A 19,698-nucleotide genomic window follows, 5' to 3' on the forward strand; every position below is an offset into this window, starting at 1 on the left:
CCCCTAGTGAGTGGCCTACAAAAAGAACACAGGCATTAATACTGACCGCAGTTGAAGAGTCTCTTTTATCCCAAGTGTTACAGTGTTATTTTTTACATAGCAAAAGATCCTGAATTCCTTTCCTCAATGTACAGATGTGTGTTTTAGCTCGCAAGTGCTGTTTTCCTTGCTTGCTCATACTAATTTGTTACAAAGTCCCATGAAATCTCACTTTGGAATGGTTAGGAATATAGACTGTCTAGTACAATTGACAGTCCTCTCCAGAATGGTAAATGTGGTTTGAAACTTTGTCTCGCCTCACCCTCTTCACCATATTCCCACTCATTTGGAGCTGTGGATTTTATTTGGTCAGCAGTTTGTGACTTGGTTCCACCGATGACATGCGCAAATCTTTCTTTCCTTTTTTTTTCCTGTAGTGTATTTGGTAATTGAAATTGCTGTGTTATGTTGCTTTGACACTAATCTGAAGCTGTCGTTTAATTTTAAAATTCTCTTTGATGTATTTATGAAAGGAGGAAAGATGGTATAATCTTGCGGTTAAGGTACAGGACTGGCTGTTGAGACCTGAGCTCGATTCTTGGCTCTACCACAGATTTTCTGTGTGACCTTCGACGTCAGTTAACCTTCCTTTTCTTCATCTGTAAATTATGAAGGTGATGTGTCACGAGGCTGTTTGTAGAGCAATTTGAGATGCTGAGAATGAGCCAAAGAAACATGAAGTATTTCAAAGTTCTGTGAGCAGGTTCTCTTCCGAAACTGCTCTCAAATATAATCCACTATTATGCATAGTCCAAATTTACCCCCTTCACAGAGTGCAGCTCAAGTCTTCTCCTCAGATGTGGTTGCTCCTAGGATTTCTCTCCCCTGACTATTCAGCCCATACACTAGTTCATCTTTCTAGAGAGCCACTACCTCCATCTGTATGTGGTAATTAGCTGTAGGAGCCTCTGTGAGTCAGCAGAATGTACTTAACAGTATGCGCTTAGCATTCCCCAGGCAGAATCAACACCTGCCAAATGGTGTGAAGTGCTTCAGGAAAACACTGCCAGCCTGTTACAAGCTCCACACCTGCTGTCTTATGTCTGGACATTGCACTGAGATAATTTGTAACTCTGATGAATGCAATGATTTGTGTTGCAGATGGTCTGTTCCTGGAGAAGGCAATGCAGCTTGCTAAACATCATGCCAATGCTCTTTTTGACTATGCTGTAACTGGTGATGTGAAGATGCTACTAGCTGTTCAGCGACATCTTACTGTCGTCCAGGATGAAAATGGTGACAAGTAAGTAGCGAGAAATCTACTTTTTCAAAACTAAATCCAGTAGATGTAACTCTCAATACAGGTCAAGAGCAAAGCTATTGAATAAGAAGTTACCATGTTTGCACTGCAACTTTTCAAAGGATGACTGTGTTTTAAATGACATGGAGGGCTTGGGCTAGAGATTTCCTCTAAATTGAAGCATAACATACGGTAGAAGCTGTTCAGAGCTGACAGTCTATAGCTGCCACATGAGAAATTACACATGACTAACACATACTATCAAGTGTTTTGATAACCTAGTGGGAGGCTGCTATTTTTGTTCCAGTTTCTGTGGAAATGGATTTCAGATTACTGAAAAAGCAAGGAACATTAAGTGTTTCAAAATGATGGCTAATTTATTGTTAGAGACAGTGGTTATTTTAAAGCACTTTGATTGCCCAATTTTGGGCAATCCAATGTCTGCTTTGAAAACAACAGGAATAAGAATGAGCAGGAACTAGCAATAAAATTGTTAGAACTTTTGGTGATGAATTTTCTGGGTGAAATGAGTTGTTAGTCTCAGTCCAGTTCCCAGTTAATTTATTGACAGTTTCAGCAAAGGCGAAGAACTGAATGATCCATGGAAAATAAACTACCTAGAGGCAGTCCTTCTGGATCAAGGTTGTGATCCATGGCATGGGAGCTTACACTGCGGCCCCCAGACAGCTGTTTATCCCCAGACATGCTGTAGCTGTCATGGGGATAAATAGTAAATTTCAGTCTCCAGGATCTTGAGACCTACTTCCTTTCCTGAGCACTCAGTTCCTATACACACTTCAGAAATACCAAGTAAAATAGCAAACTCTTGATGATTTTGGCTGCTAGCTTTCCTGCAAGAGTTGTTTTACAGCACAGAACTGCAGACTCTAGGATCAATACCCATAGTTTTTCTACTGAAATCTACTGTTTACAAATCTGATTGCCTTTAATAAAAATATGTAAGTGATGAAAGTATCTTTAGATGACCCTAAAAAATTTTTAAATATGTTGAATTTGAATTCTGAGATAAAAAATAAAAACAACTTATTTAATAAATTCAGTAACATGCTTCAAGAAAGACAATTGTACTGGATACCCACAATTCCCTGGATACCTGGCGGCCTTGTGACCTTGTGCCTTTCACTGTAGTGCCAAAAGATACATTGTTAAAGCTGCCCACCTTATTAGACCATTCGATGAATTAATGGATTTTTCATGGAATGTATATTCAACTATTCTTTACAGAGTTAAATACAGTTACAGGGTAGAATAATAATGTTAGGAGAAGGAAAGAGAAATAAGGAATGATGGGCAAAGGAGAATCAGTATTTTTGAGATATGAATATAGGCAGACTGTCAGCGTTATAAGAAGTCTGTTCCATTTGGCAAGAGCGGCAGAGGAGGCAGCTCTTCTATAGGAGTGGTGAGACAGTAAGAGGAGGCCAGTGCTAGACAAGTGGAGAAAGAAAGGGAAGAAGTAGCACAGTATTGCCAACCCCAAATGTTCAAAATTAATGAGCCACCCCCCCACACCTTCCAAAATCATGAGATTGGCTTTAAATAGTACATCTGGGGAGGGGGCGTCATAAATATAAAGGGAAGGGTAAACACCTTTAAATCTCTCCTGGCCAGAGGAAAAACCCTTTCACCTGTAAAGGGTTAAGAAGCTAAGACAACCTCGCTGGCACCTGAGCAAAATGACCAATGAGGAGACAAGATACTTTCAAAGCTGGAGGGGGGGGAAAAAAAGGGTTCTCTCTGTCTGTGTGTTGCTTTTGCCTGGACCAGAGCAGGAATGCAGGTCAGAACTCCTGTAAAAAGTTAATAAGCAATCTAGCTAGATATGCATTAGATTCTGTTTTGTTTAAATGGCTGATAAAATAAGTTGTGCTGAATGGAATGTATATTCCTGTTTTTGTGTCTTTTTGTAACTTAAGGTTTAGCCTAGAGGGATTCTCTGTGTTTTGAATCTGATTACCCTGTAAGGTATTTACCATCCTGATTTTACAGAGGTGATTCTTTTACTTTTTCTTTAATTAAAATTCTTCTTTTAAGAAGCTGATTGCTTTTTCCTTGTTCTTAAGATCCAAGGGTTTGGGTCTGTGTTCACCTATGCAAATTGGTGAGGATTTTTACCAAGCCTTCCCCAGGAAAGGGGGTGTAGGGCTTGGGGGGATTTTGCTGGGAAAAACATTTCCAAGTGGGCTCTTTCCCTGTTATATTTGTTAGACGCTTGGTGGTGGCAGCAATAAAGTCCAGGGACAAAAGGTAAAATAGTTTGTACCTTGGGGAAGTTTTAACCTAAACTGGTAAAAATAAGCTTAGGGGGGTTTTCATGCAGGTCCCCAGATTTGTACCCTAGAGTTCAGAGTGGAGAAGGAACCTTGGCAGGAGGTGTTTGCCTTCTGGTTTCTGAACTTTTTGGGTGCACTACATTAACTGTTTCAAGCTTTTCTCCACAACCATGAGGGCAAGAAACTTTGTTTTTTAATTAAAGCTCAGATTTTCCCTTATTAGAATAATTCCAGGAGCTGGGGGCTTAAGAAATTTTATATATTGCAAGAGACACAGTAAAACATGAGAGCCACGGAAGAGAGGTTCAGAAATTAGACCAGAGCAAGTCCAGGCAGGGGTTCAAAACAAGCAGGACAGTTTTGAACTGAATCTGGAAATGAACGGAGGGGCTATTAAGGCATTTTATGGTTTGGGTGATAGGATTGTACTTCTTTGATGCTGTTACAATGTTGAGAGACCTGGGACTTGGGAAGAAAGTAGAAAATGGAGTTATAATAGTCTGAGTGGTCTTGTCTTGTGTGGTCACTTATATATTAAAGGGTTTTTCCCTTGGGCGTGACATCTCCAACTAACTTTGAGTCTGGGGGTCCTTAGTCACCTTCTTTTTGAAAATGAAGACAAGAAGAAATGACAAAGTTGGGGAAATCCCCATAGGAAAATCTGCTGTAGTTACACAGAATCCTGTGGAAATTCTGTATGCAGGTTCTGAAAGTGTGAAACTTTTCATGTGCTTTATGCTTCTAAAACAGTGGTGGGCAACCTCCAGCCCGTGAGCCGCAGGTTGCCCACCACGGCTCTAAAATATTCCAGGCTTTTTAACATTCAGCGTCTCTGTGATACAAAGCTTGTTATAAATAATACTAGATTTGGAGTAAGAGTCTTCTTTATACAATACACTGTCTTTTTAATAACACTCTATTTTGTGCACTAAGGCAGGTATTTAAGTCTTGGATTTCAGATGTGAAACCTCATTTCCACTGAAATCAATGGGAATTAGGTACCTAAATACCTTTGAGGATCTGGACCTTAGAGCCCAGTTGAGCTGTCATGACAATAAATGGAAAAACACCTGTTGTCAATGGGATTTCGATCAGAACCTTATTAGAAATTATTTGATTTTTACAATTAGAGTGAACTTGGTTTTGTTTGGTTTCATTTCAGTGTCCTTCACTTAGCAATTATCCACCTTCATTCTGAGCTGGTGAGAAACCTCTTAGAAGTGGTGCTGGATTTTAATTCTGATGACATCATCAATATGAGAAATGACCTTTATCAGGTACACCAGAATGCAGTGATAAGTGATACTAATCATCCAACTGGTAACAGAAATTTTCTGCAATTTATTTTTCCCTTTTATCCATCACACAAAACCCAAGTAAAACTATAATGCAAGCAGTTCAGAAGTTCGTAGATGGTGGGACACAATGACAGACTGAAAGGTGGTAACAGAGGGTGCACGCTCTCATTGGTGCATATGTGTAACTTCAGTCATTGTTACGGAATATGTGTTTATTGTAGAACAGAACCCATATTTTATACCATGTATCTTGTTTTCTGTTCAGTCCCTTTTTACCAGGCTTCTCTGTTACTAAACTACTGGTATCAATCGCCGTGTGCCAACCTTGTCAACATGTTTTGAACTTTCAAATGCCATACTCCTTCAGGCTGGAGGATCAGTTGCTGGGTCACATATAGGCATTTGTAACAAATAATGCCCTTTACAGTAGCCACTTCAAGTCAGTATCAGCACACAGAAAATGAGCTCAGAGATTCCCCTTTCCTTTCGTCGTTCACATGTGCAAAAAAAGAGATGATTAACCCCATACTCTCTTCATTTAGAGAAGAATTGTTAGGTCCTGGAAGCATGAGCCTGAGATTTTCACGTCCCCAGCCCAGACATGTTCTAGAAAGCGCTGTGGAAATCCTCCTATAAAGTGTCTCTTTCCGTATCCCCTACTATAAACACTAAAGGTCTAGGCCTGCTAGGAAAACACATCCTACTCCCCTGGGAGAGGTGCACCCATGATAGGAAGAAAGAAAAGCAGACATGGTTCGGGCAGTGTTCCTGTTTTATTGAGCTCCGCTCAGAGCTGCACCAGGAAAGTGTTTCAGGTCTGATTTTCTCCTGCGTAGATAAACCCAAAGGGCTTGATTTTTTCACTTTCTTACACCTTGTAGTTATTTTCACTGGTGTAAAATGAATCTAATGTTGGTATAAATGAGTGGAGAACTCTGGCTTGGTAGTGTTTTACATCCACTCCCTTTCTACAGGTAGAATGGCGATACAAGGAACAAGGCAGTAGTAGGTATCAGGTTCTCAGCATCTACTACAATCCCTCTGTAAGCCTTCAAAGTGTCCGTAGAGCGGGTATTTTGTAAACCAAAGGCTGGAGAGGGTATAATACTTTAAATCTACAGTATGGGCTGGGACTTCATGACAATACAAATATAGTGGAAATGGATTTATACATGTGCTCCAAAATAATTAACAACTCCAGACGTGTTTCTGTACTTACGATTCTGGTGACATTCACAAACAATTCTAGCCTCACCCCCATAGTTTACATTATCACTAGACTCTTCGGATGGAATTAATCATTATTTGTGTATAGTTGAGTATACACTATTCCTTAATATAGTAATCAGAATATGAAGTTGGGTTTGGGCTTGATTTTGCTATTATATTATATTATATATTTTTAAAGGCTAAGAGTCTGATTTCCCTCACAGTAAGAAGGCTCGCTGTACAAATACAATAATATTTGTATAAAAGTTTCAGCATGATCCTGCTTACCCACCAGAATGTCACTGCTGTAGTATACAGTCCCTTCTGTTGAAGTATGAACACAAATCTTAGTTACAGGTTTCAGAGTAGCAGCTGTGTTAGTCTGTATCCGCAAAAAGAACAGGAGGACTTGTGGCACCTTAGAGACTAACAAATTTATTTGAGCATAAGCTTTCGTGAGCTACAGCTCAGTTCATCAGATGCATCACAAAAGCTTATGCTCAAATAAATTTGTTAGTCTCTAAGGTGCCACAGGTACTCCTTTTCTTTTTGCAAATCTTAGTTAGAGGCAGTAAAAGCCTTGAAGTCTAATGTTGGTGTTGCAGCTGATAGCATTGTTATGCTAATGGAGAACATGCAAATTACATCACCTACCTAGACAGACATTATATAAATGCAACGTTCTTCTGTGCTTTGTCAGGTTTTAAAAAGAAAACAGCATATTTACATTTAATGTACCTAGTCATTTTAAAGGATTTAGGGGACATATCCATGGAGTTTTTCCTAGGAATGGAATCAGCAGAGTGGCTCAGCTGCAGATGGGAAGGCTGGGTTTGGGTTTATACTCCCTGTGTGACACAGAACTCAGGTCCTTTTGGGTCCAGGCAAGCATAGGGACTGGTTTTAGGCCAGAGAATCCACTTCCACACGGATCCTTTCACTTCCTAAGTCCTCCACCCTGTTCAACTCCATAAAAGCTTGACTACTTGGTCTCGACGATAGGGAGTGGATTTGCCTCTTAGAACCCAGTCCTTGCACACCTAAAGCTCCCATTGACTTCACTGGGAGTTTTGAGAGCCTGAGGAACAAATGATCAGTTCCTTAATCTGAATGCTGATACTGGGCTATGGGGATTTTATGACCTTTAAGTACAAGTATGAATCGTGTTCACAGTTCAGTGGAAGGAAATATATACTAGTTTGCATCGAGCATTTCAATTATCGTAGTACCTTTTTTTGTGTAAGAATAAAACATTAAAATTGTGGATCACTGTGAGTAATTTTTAAGAGGCTTCTGTGAAAATGACATATATGTTGCTCACTTTCTTGTGGTTACTTTTCCCTGCCTTTTCTAGACACCATTGCACTTGGCAGTTATCACAAAGCAGGCAGATGTGGTAGAGGACTTTCTGAGGGCTGGAGCTGATGTCAGCCTTCTGGATCGACATGGCAATTCTATCTTGCATCTAGCTGCCAAAGAAGGAGATGACAAGATTTTAAATATACTCCTTAAGCATGAGAGGACATCTCCAATGATCAACCATACAAATGGGGAAGGTATGGAAGGATCACAGCGATTTTTCATATTATTTCTTGGACAAGCATATTACCATATATACTTGTTCATAAGTCGAATTTTTTTAGTAAAAAAGGGAAGCATCAGAGAAGGGGGTCGGCTTATGAACGGGTATAAAGAGGGGAGAGGTGCGACACGGCCCCTCCTCCCAACAGAGGGGGCAAGGAGAGGCAGCACAGCCAGCAGAGCCAGAAGGGAAGAGGCGGGGCCAGAGTCTCTCCACTTCTGGCCACGCTGCTCTCCCCACCAGCCTCCAAAGCAGCTGCAGCTCTGGGGCTGGCAGGCTGCAGCCATGCCGTTCGGCCCTTCCCCCCAGAGCAGGCTGTGGCCGCACCGCCCGGCCCGCTGGAACGTGATGCGGCCGCGCCGCCCGGTCTGGCCTGCTGGAGCAGCTCTGGCCAGGCCAGAGACATCCTCCCCTTGCCCTCCTCAGCTAAGGTGGGAAGGGATGGGATGGGGAGAGTGTGGGGGTCACAGGCTAGTGGTGGGGTCATGTGGGGGGTGGTCACAGGGGTTACTCACCTGACCCCCAGCATCTCCCCCTCAAAAAAATTTCCCCACCGGTTGCTGTCCCGGCCCGTCAGGGTAAGCAGCTGGCGCACCGGGACACTTTGTTTACTTAGGTTTACCTCCGTGCCCTCGGACACTCGAGATAAACAAACCATCTTGGCCCGCCAGCAGCTTATCCTGATGGCCCGGGAGCCAGAGTTGCTGACCCCTGAATTATAGGGTTGGCTTATGAATGGGTCATTAAAAATTTTCCATTCTTACTTATCCATCTTGCGGGGGTCGGCTTATAAACGAACCGGCTTATGATCGAGTGAGTATATACGGTAATTAGGCTTCCAGTTCCACAGGCAAGGCCAGTTAGACAGAATTGCAAGGTCTCAATGTTTGGGGAGATGATGGTGTTTGAGGAGGGATTTAGGTTTAGTAGGAACTGGAGAACCTTTTGGGAAGGAAGGATGGGCTCCACCTAAACCAAAACAGAACCAGATTGCTGGCATGTAAAATTTAAAAAGTCATAGAGGAGCTTTTAAACTAAGGGGTGGGGGAAAGCCGATAGGTGTGAAGGAGCACACAATTGAGACAGACACATCCCTTAGGGAAGGATTTATTAAAGAGGATACTCTGTATCCTAGTAAAGAGGAGATGATAGAAGTTGATAAAGTATAGGTAGGAACTGAAGAGAAACAGTCAAACAAAAAAAGTCCCATTCAATTACATCACATGAAGGCAGAAAATTAAATGTTGACAAATTTTTTAAGTTCTTCTATACAAATTCAAGAAGTCTAAATAATAAGATGGGTGAACTTGAATGCCTGTTATTAAATGAGAATATTTATATAATAGGCATTACAGAAACTTGGTAGAATGATGGGACATAGTAATATCAGGGTACAAAATATATAGGAATGATAGAGTAGGTTGCATTGGTAGGGGGCCAGGTTACTCTGTGTGAAAGAAAGCATAGTCAAAAAGAGTAAAAATCTTAAATAAATCAAACTGTACCATAGGATCTCTGGATAGAAATTCCAAGTTTTAATAATAAGAGTATAGCAGTAGGAATATGCTACCAACCATCTGACCAGAATGGTGACTGTGATTGTGAAATGCTCAGGGAGAATAGAGAGGTTACAAAAACAGAAAACCTAGTAATAATGGGGGGTTTCAACTGTCCCCATATTGACTTGGAACATTTAACCTCAGGATGGGATCTAGATATAAAATTTCTAGACACCATTAATGATTGCTTCTTGGAACAGCTAATTTTGGAACCCATAAGTGGGGAGAGACAATTCTTGATTTAGTTCTAAGTGGCGCACAGGACCTGGTCAAGAGGTGACTATAACTGAACCTCTCTGTAGTGACAACCATAGTGTAGTTAAGTGCAACATCCTTGGAGGGGGGAAAATACCAATGAAACCCACCACAGTAGCATTTAACTTCAAAAAGGGCAACTACACAAAAATGAGGAGGCCAATTAAACAGAAATTAAAAGGAACAGTCATAAGAGTGAAATGCCTGCAAGCTGCATGGGAACTTTTAAAAAACATCATAATAGAGGCTCAAACTGTAGGTATACCCCAAATTAAATAAAACAGTAAGTGGACCAAAAAAATGCCACCACAGCTAAACAACAGAGTAAAAGAGGCAGTTGGAGAAAGAAAGGCATCTTTTGAACATTGGAAGTCAAATCCTATTGAGGAAAATATAAAGGTACATAAACTCTGGCTAGTTAAATGTAAAATTATAATTCGGCAAGCCAAAAAAGAATTTGAAGAGCAACTAACAGAAGACACAAAAATTTATAGCAAATGTTTTGTTTAAGTACCTCAGAAACAGAAAGTCTGCCAAACAGTCAGGAGGGCCACTGGACAATCAAGGTGCTAAAAGAGCACTCAAGGAAGACAAGGCCATTGAATCATAGAATATCAGGGTTGGAAGGGACCTCAGGAGGTCATCTAGTCCAACCCCCTGCTCAAAGCAGGACCAATCACCAATTTTTGCCCCAGATCCCTAAATGACCCCCTCAAGGATTGAACTCACAACCCTGGGTTTAGCAGGCCAATGCGCAAACCACTGAGCTATCCCTCCCCCAAAACCACTGAGCTTTGCATCAGTCTTCGCTGCAGAGGACGTGATGGAGATTCCCACGCCTGAGCCGTTCTTTTTTTTAATGACAGATCTAAAGAACTGCCCAAGATTAAGATGTCAATACAGGAGGTTTTGGAAGAAATTGATAAATTTAACAGTAATAAATCACCAGGGCCAGATGGTATTCACCCAAAAGTTCTGAAGAAACTCAAACATGCAATTACAGAACTACTAACTCTGGTATAAAACCTATCGCTTAAATCACTCTTTGTACCAGATGACTGGAGAATAGCTAATGTAATGCCGATTTTTTTAAAAAGTCTCTCGATGCAATCCTGTAAGCCTAACTTCAGTACCAGGCAAATTGTTTGAAGCTATAGTAAAGAAAAGAATTATCAGATACATAGATGAGCATCAAGAAAAGGAGGACTTGTGGCACCTTAGAGACTAACCAATTTATTAGAGCATAAGCTTTCGTGAGCTACAGCTCACTTCCTCAGATGCATATCGTGGAAACTGCAGCAGGCTTTATATATACACAGAGAATATGAAACAATACCTATTCCCACCCCACTGTCCTGCTGGTAATAGCTTATCTAAAGTGATTTCCAGCACAAATCCAGGTTTTCTCACCCTCCACCCCCCCACACAAATTCACTCTCCTGCTGGTGATAGCCCATCCAAAGTGACAACTCTTTACACAATGTGCATGACAATCAAGCTGGGCTATTTCCTGCATAAATCCAGGTTCTCACATCCCCCCACCCCCATACACACAGAAACTCACTCTCCTGCTGGTAATAGCTCATCCAAACTGACCACTCTTCAAGTTAAAATCCAAGTTAAACCAGAACATCTGGGGGGGGGGGGGTAGGAAAAAACAAGAGGAAACAGGCTACCTTGCATAATGACTTAGCCACTCCAAGTCTCTATTTAAGCCTAAATTAATAGTATCCAATTTGCAAATGAATTCCAATTCAGCAGTTTCTCGCTGGAGTCTGGATTTGAAGTTTTTTTGTTTTAAGATAGCGACCTTCATGTCTGTGATCGCGTGACCAGAGAGATTGAAGTGTTCTCCGACTGGTTTATGATTGTTAACCTATCCAACTATACTCTCAGCCCAGCAGAAGCAGCTGTTCTATCTCGGGGCCTCTCCTTCTGCCCCTCCACCCCCACGAACATGATACAGTTCTGTGGTGACCTAGAATCCTATTTTCGACGTCTCCGACTCAAGGAATATTTCCAAAATACCTCTGAACAGCATACTAATCCACAGAGGTCTCCCTACCAACACTACAGAAAGAGGGATTCTAGGTGGACTCCTCCTGAAGGTCGAAACAGCAGACTGGACTTCTACATAGAGTGCTTCCGCCGACGTGCACGGGCTGAAATTGTGGAAAAGCAGCATCACTTGCCCCATAACCTCAGCCATGCGGAACGCAATGCCATCCACAGCCTCAGAAACAACTCTGACATCATAATCAAAAAGGCTGACAAAGGAGGTGCTGTTGTCGTCATGAATAGGTCGGAATATGAACAAGAGGCTGCTCGACAGCTCTCCAACACGAGTTTCTACAAGCCATTACCCTCTGATCCCACTGAGAGTTACCAAAAGCAACTACAGCATTTGCTCAAGAAACTTCCTGAAAAAGCACAAGATCAAATCCGCACAGACACACCCCTGGAACCCCGACCTGGGATATTCTATCTACTACCCAAGATCCATAAACCTGGAAATCCTGGGCGCCCCATCATCTCAGGCATTGGCACCCTGACAGCAGGATTGTCTGGCTATGTAGACTCCCTCCTCAGGCCCTACGCTACCAGCACTCCCAACTATCTTCGAGACACCACTGACTTCCTGAGGAAATTACAATCCATCGGTGATTTTCTCCTCAGACAGAGACAAACACCTACAAGATCTCTGTCAAGCTTTCTTACAACTACAATACCCACCTGCAGAAGTAAAGAAACAGATTGATAGAGCCAGAAGAGTTCCCAGAAGTTACCTACTACAGGACAGGCCTAACAAAGAAAATAACAGAACGCCACTAGCCGTCACCTTCAGCCCCCAACTAAAACCCCTCCAACGCATTATTAAGGATCTACAACCTATCCTAAAGGATGACCCAACACTCTCACAAATCTTGGGAGACAGGCCAGTCCTTGCCTACAGACAGCCCCGCAACCTGAAGCAAATACTCACCAACAACCACATACCACACAACAGAACCACTAACCCAGGAACTTATCCTTGCAACAAAGCCCGTTGCCAACTGTGCCCACATATCTATTCAGGGGACACCATCACAGGGCCTAATAACATCAGCCACACTATCAGAGGCTCGTTCACCTGCACATCCACCAATGTGATATATGCCATCATGTGCCAGCAATGCCCCTCTGCCATGTACATTGGTCAAACTGGACAGTCTCTACGTAAAAGAATAAATGGACACAAATCAGATGTCAAGAATTGTAACATTCATAAACCAGTCGGAGAACACTTCAATCTCTCTGGTCACGCGATCACAGACATGAAGGTCGCTATCTTAAAACAAAAAAACTTCAAATCCAGACTCCAGCGAGAAACTGCTGAATTGGAATTCATTTGCAAATTGGATACTATTAATTTAGGCTTAAATAGAGACTTGGAGTGGCTAAGTCATTATGCAAGGTAGCCTGTTTCCTCTTGTTTTTTCCTACCCCCCCCCCCAGATGTTCTGGTTTAACTTGGATTTTAACTTGAAGAGTGGTCAGTTTGGATGAGCTATTACCAGCAGGAGAGTGAGTTTCTGTGTGTATGGGGGTGGGGGGATGTGAGAACCTGGATTTATGCAGGAAATAGCCCAGCTTGATTGTCATGCACATTGTGTAAAGAGTTGTCACTTTGGATGGGCTATCACCAGCAGGAGAGTGAATTTGTGTGGGGGGGTGGAGGGTGAGAAAACCTGGATTTGTGCTGGAAATCACTTTAGATAAGCTATTACCAGCAGGACAGTGGGGTGGGAATAGGTATTGTTTCATATTCTCTGTGTATATATAAAGCCTGCTGCAGTTTCCACGATATGCATCTGAGGAAGTGAGCTGTAGCTCACGAAAGCTTATGCTCTAATAAATTGGTTAGTCTCTAAGGTGCCACAAGTCCTCCTTTTCTTTTTGCGAATACAGACTAACACGGCTGCTACTCTGAAACCTGTCATAGATGAGCATCGTATGTGGAGAAGAGTCAACTTGGCTTTGGTATAGGAAAATCATGCAACATCAATCTATTAGAATTCTTTGAGGGGGTCACTAAACATGTGAAGAAGGGTGATTGAGTGTATCCTGTACTTGGACTTTCAGAAAGCCTTTGACAAAGTCCCTCAGCAAAGGCTCTTAAGCAAAGTAGGCAGCCATGGGATAAGAGAAAAGGTCCTCTCATGGATCAGTAACTGGTTAAAAGATAGGAAACATTGGGTAAGAATAAACAGTTTTCCTGGTGGAGAGAGGTAAATAGTGGGGACCCCAAAGGTCTGTACTGGAACCAGTACTGTTCAACATATTCATAAACGATCTGGAAAAAGGGGTAAACAGTGAAGTGCCAAAGATTGTTGATGATACAAAATTACTCAAGATAGTTAAGTCCAAAGCAGACGGTGAAGAGATACAAAGGGATCTCACAAAGCTGGGTGACTGGACAACAAAATGGCAGATGAAATTCAGTGTTGATAAATGCAAAGTAATGTACATTGGAAAACATAATCCCAAGTAAACATACAAAATTATGAAATCTGAATTAGCTCTTACCGCTCAAGAAAGAGATCTTGGAGTCATTTTGGATAGTTCTCTGAAAACATCTGCTTAGCTAACAGAATGTTAGGAACCATTAGGAAAGGGATAGATAGAAAGACAGCAAATATAATGCCACAATATAAATCCATGATATGCCCATGCCTTGAATACTTCATGCAATTCTAGTCACTCAATGTCTAAAAAGATTTATTAGAATTTCAAGAAGTGCAGAAAGGGACAATAAAAATGATTAGGAGTATGGAACAGCTTCCGTGTGAGGAGAGATTAATAAGACTGGGACTTTTCAGCTTGGAAAAGAGACAACTAAGAGGGGATATGATAGAGGTCTATAAAATCGTGATGAGTGTGGAGAAAGTGAATAAGGAAGTGTTGTGTACTCCTTCACATAGCACAGGAACAAAGGTCACCCAGTGAAATTAATAAGCAGCAGGTTTAAAATGAACAAAAGGAAGTACTTTTTCACACAGCGCAGAGTCAACTTGTGGAATTCCTTGCCGTGGGATGTTGTGAAAGCCAAAAATATAACTGGTTTCAAAAAAGAATTAGATAAGTTCATGGAGGATAGTTGCATCAATGGCTATTAGCCAAGATGGTTTGGAACACAACCCCATGCTTTGGGTGTCCCTAAGCCTCTGATTGCCAGAAGCGGGGGCTGAATGACAGGGGATGGATCACTCGATAAATTGCCCTGTTACGTTCATTCCATCTGAAGAATCTGGCAGACAGGATACTGGGCAAGATGAACCATTGGTCTGATCCAATATGGCCATTCTTATGTTCTTACATTCTAATTTTTAATACATATTACAAAGATGGATAAACTTTATACTGGTGCTGTTCATAGCTATCTTCACAATTTTCCACTCTTGCTTTCTCTTTCACACACTCACAGGGAGAGAGAGAGAAAATAACAAAACATATTTGTATATATTCATTTTATATGTATTCGGATGAAGTGTTATAAAAACTTATTACCACAATGTTTCCATATTTGTCAGTGTTCATGTGTATTTTGTTCTGTAGGTCTCAATGTGATTCACATGGCAGTGATGGCAAATAGCATGCCTTGTCTCAGACAGATGATTGCTGCTGGAGCTGACGTCAATGCTCAGGAACAAAAGTCTGGGCGAACTGCGTTGCATCTGGCTGTCGAACAAGAGAACATCTCTTTGGCAGGCTCCCTTCTCCTTGAGGTGAGTGCTGTGCTGCCATAATTATTTTTTGTAGTTCATTTCTCTTTGCTATTTAAGAAAGCTTTATGATAAATTCCTAACAGCTTATGATTTTGTTGCTTACCCTGGCTGGCAGAATGGCAAACAAATGCTATAATAATGAACAATAATAGTGATAGTTTATTTGTTTAGCACTGATAGTGAGCTTGGTGTAGTGCCTGAGGAATTTACAGTCCAAGACCCTGATCCTGCAAAGACGTTCACATGCTTAACATGTACTGTGAATAATCCTATTGAATCGAATGGAATTACTCACTAGTGTAAAGTTAAGCACATCATCTTTGTAGGGTTGGGGCATAAGCAGACAAACAAGATAGAGAATATACTTTGTGCGTGTACACCCATGCACATATACTCAATCATATCCTCCTCCCATTCAAGAGCAAAATTCTGGTTGATTTCAGTGGACACTGGTTTGGACCCATAATAGAAATATCATAGAATCATAGAAGATTAGGGTTGGAAGAGACCTCAGGAGTCATCTAGTCCAACCCCCTGCTCAAAGCCACACAAACCTCAACTAAATCATCCCAGCCAGGGCTTTGTCAAGCCGGGCCTTAAAAACCTCTAAGGATGGAGGTTCCACCACCTCCCTAAGTGACCCATTCCAGAGCTTCACCAGTAATATTACATTGGGTGCAAAGTTTAAGCTTTTTAATAACCTATAATATCTATCTGATCCTTCTTGGATTATATACTGTGCCTAATATCTGAGCACATAAACACCATCTCTTCATGTGTACAGAGAAGTAATTTGTTCATTATATTTTCCAACTCCTTTTGTTCAGGGTATGATTAAAGGTTTTATGTGCATAGGGATAGAGGTGCTTATTTGCATGGTTACAGTGTTTATGCAGACATGAGGCTCCAGCTGTATTCTCTGCCCAGGTAGCGTTACTTTTTTATTTCCTCCCTCAATAAAATTTTAGGGTGATGCAGATGTTGACAGTACTACATATGATGGAACAACTCCACTTCACATAGCAGCTGGAAGGGGGTCTACAAAACTGACAGCTCTTCTCAAAGCAGCAGGTATGAGGGGTTGGAAGTATTGTGGAGAGTACATTTCTACTCGAATGAAAATGTCACTTTTATTGCTAATTAAGAATTTAGATTTGAAGCTTGGAGCCTTCTCTGTTGGGCACAAGGGACTCATTAATGAGTGTGACCCCCTCCCACCCTTTCAGCCAGTAGAAATGAGATGTGTTAGAGATATGAGGAACTAATTCTATGAGGTAGAAGGGGAGTTTGTTGTTAACTGTGCGGCTCTTTACCTCTATCTACTGGCTAAATTATGATGATGTTAGTACTTGGGATGGGAAATGGGCTGAATCTCACAAGCAAATAATCTCATATGAGGTTCTGAGCTGTGTTTTGTTTGTAGCTTCCTGCGGCTGAGGAGATTTTTCCCTGAATGGTTCAGTGTTACATTAGTTTGCTGCTGGAATGCTTTAAGAAAAAAAAGAGAGAGATCACTGAAATTTTACCACCATCTCTTATCCTCTGAACAGCCTGGAGAATGGCACACTTTTGGTGATGAGGATCCTTATGTTTTTGAGTTTTGATTTTTGCACCTTTCGTCTTAAACTATGATGTTCAGTGAGACAGTCTCTATTTCTCTCTGCCTCACCTCAGATCTCTAGCAATGCTAGTGTTACAGCTGTATCTATCTTTTGGAATAAAAATCCAAACCTCCCTATTAATTCAAGAGCAAGACAGAACTCTCTGCCTACCATCCTTTGATTTTTCTGTCTGATGGTCTATAGTGAGACATCCCATATCACAATTCACCATAGACACATTTATTTTTCGTGATCTGAGCTCATGATTTGGAAGCCAGGAACTTCCAAGTTCCTATCTCAGTTCTGATGTGATCATGACTCCTTCTGTGGCCTTGGACAAAGTGTTTAACCTTTCTGCCTCCATTTTTCCCCTCTGTGTAGCTGGGATAATTCTTACCTCACAGGTCTGTTGTGAGGCTTAACTTTTTAGCTCATATTTGCAAAAGCATTTTGAAGGTGCAAAATGCTCTTTGGTGTTATATGCTTGATTAAAATATATGTATTTATTTTGCTTATATCAGTTCATCAATAGTGTATGAAATAGCACATTTTCTATTTAAAATCTGGAGACAAATTGTCTAAGTAAAATGAACCCATGCTAATGTCTTTTGTACAAGGATGTGTAATGAGACCTCTTTCCACCCCCCACCTCCAAATAAGACTTAATTTTGCATAGTTGAGTATGATCTAATGTAGTGAAGTCTTTAGAAAGCCTTTAGTTGTTGTAACTGCGCTCTGTAATTCTCCAGGTGCAGATCCTCACATTGAGAACTTTGAGCCATTGTTTGACCTAGAAGACATGCGAGACAAAGACAGTGAAGATGAAGGAATCGTACCTGGAACGACACCTTTGGATATGGCCTCCAGTTGGGAGGCAAGTGATCTGTGTGGTTTATCAGTTATTTGGACAAACACAAAAAACCCACAAACCCTATCTTTTAGTTTAATCTGAAGAGGAAGGTACATGACAGTGACACGTTTCTGCAGTCATTCATTTGTTGAAGACCTTGTTCACTATGAAAATCTAGGGAACTCCACTGTTTTCACAAATCACAGCTCTTGGCACAACTCACTGAGTGCGTCCACCGCTGCAATGCTTTTGGTTCTGTTTTTTGAAGAGCATTGCTTCATTAGGAGTCTTGGGTAATTTGTCACTGCTGAACTGATGCAGGCGGCTGTGCACTCACTGTGGCTGGAGCGATCTCTGTTGTCTCGGAAGGGGTTAGGAAAAGGACAAATTAGATTAATGTGGGCTTTAACGAGTAAGAATATTAATAGACTGCAAACTCTTGAAATGTCACACCTGAGACTTCAGGAGGAAAAACAGAATATAGAGTTTGGCTGAAAGGATTGTGTATTCCAATTCACCATGAATCCTTTTCAGGGCATCAGTCCATCAGGATCCATCTCTAGTATCTGTATGGGGCAACTTTCATGGGTATTTTTGTCATGAGTTCTTAATGTCACACTTTATAGTATCCCACTTAAAAACTTTAGATAACCCCCAGATTTTCAAACTTGGCTCCCTTAAATTAGGCCTCTAAATCTGTATTTTGGCAATTGCATGAGTGAACCTTATTTTTCAGATGTGATGAACACCTGTAGTTCTCTTTGGGTGTTCCTACAGCACAGTCAGAGGGTGTGATTATATACAAAGCAGTCATACCTCCTGATTGCATTTAGACAGACCCTGTGACCTCAGTGGGAGGTGTAGATACTCAGCACCTCTGATAATCTAGCCACCTTGTTCAGGTGCTTAAATATGGGTTTAGAAGCCTAACTTTAGGCAGCTACGTTTGAAAATTTATGCACAATTTTTGTTTTAAATTTTTAGTTTTCTTGGGTGCAGGTTACTGTGCTTGGAGGATTTTCCATCTCCCTTAAAGAATCTCTGGACCTTGGGGACAGTTGCTATTTGCCAGATGAGCTACTTAAAGGGCAACAGAAGGCAATCTCTCCATTTCCCACTTGGGCAGAGGCACCACTCCTCTGCAGCACTTTTAGTTCTGTTGACCCTACAACAAGAAAGAAATGTGGCTGTTGATCTATTAATACATAAAGTATGGAGAATATAGAGCAGTGTAAACATGAGGGTTGGATTTGATGAAATGCAGGATAAAGACCAAGTTTCTTCCAAACATTGATATTAATGACTAATTCTTTTCCCATACTACAGGTATTTGACATATTAAATGGCAAACCCTATGAATCAAAGTTGACTTCTGATGACTTACTGATGCAAGGTAGAGTATTTAAAAAAGAAAAGCTGCAATAATACCCATTTATTAATTGAGGAGTACTGACAATATGCTCAGAACATAGAGGAGAAACAGCTTGCAATATAAATAATAGAACAGGGATAGCCATGTCATGCTGTCTGGAGTGCCTGATGACCTTGAGTGCCAACCTCAGGGCAGATTGTCAAGAAGCAGAACAGAGACTCCAAACTGGCTGCATGTTCTAGAATTAGATTTCATCAACCTAGTAACAGATGTAAACTCTTGAAGCACTAGAACCATCTTATCGGGCAAGCTGAACATAGTGATAGTTGGTTGCTATACACTGAAGATCACAAAATATTCAGGTTGCTTACAGTTGCAAGAGACCTGTCTCTTTGACCCAGGTCAAACTGTATCTTAGATCTCTCACCAAAGACAGTGCTTGTATCCAACCCTGTGATAAATTAACTAAAGATATATTAACTAGGAAAAAGAAGTGAGAGAGTTAATACAAGGTTAAAAAAGGCAAACTTATATACGCAAATGAGTTACAGTCTATGGTTTTAAAAGACGATGGAGTTGTCGTAATCTGTCAACTCTGAATGTCTTTCAGGGCTAACCCAGGTTGACCCTGGTG

The 19,698-nt window shown here is 41.2% G+C and overlaps 1 protein-coding gene across 4 annotated transcripts in view; it reads left to right on the forward strand.

Moving 5' to 3' along the window:
- Window positions 1–19,698, forward strand: part of NFKB1 (nuclear factor kappa B subunit 1) — a 96,838-nt gene that overhangs the window by 73,411 nt on the left and 3,729 nt on the right. For all 4 annotated transcript variants that reach the window (XM_084625637.1, XM_084625634.1, XM_084625635.1 and 1 more), the window contains exons 15-21: window positions 1,141–1,282; window positions 4,736–4,850; window positions 7,435–7,636; window positions 15,072–15,241; window positions 16,210–16,312; window positions 17,592–17,716; window positions 19,019–19,085. In XM_084625637.1, the coding sequence (XP_084481763.1) occupies window positions 1,141–1,282; window positions 4,736–4,850; window positions 7,435–7,636; window positions 15,072–15,241; window positions 16,210–16,312; window positions 17,592–17,716; window positions 19,019–19,085 (924 nt within the window). The remainder of the gene's footprint in view (window positions 1–1,140; window positions 1,283–4,735; window positions 4,851–7,434; window positions 7,637–15,071; window positions 15,242–16,209; window positions 16,313–17,591; window positions 17,717–19,018; window positions 19,086–19,698) is intronic.

The sequence above is a fragment of the Lepidochelys olivacea genome (genome assembly GCF_965140295.1).
Source record: "Lepidochelys olivacea isolate rLepOli2 genome assembly, chromosome: 4".
Taxonomy (NCBI): Eukaryota; Metazoa; Chordata; order Testudines; family Cheloniidae; genus Lepidochelys; species Lepidochelys olivacea.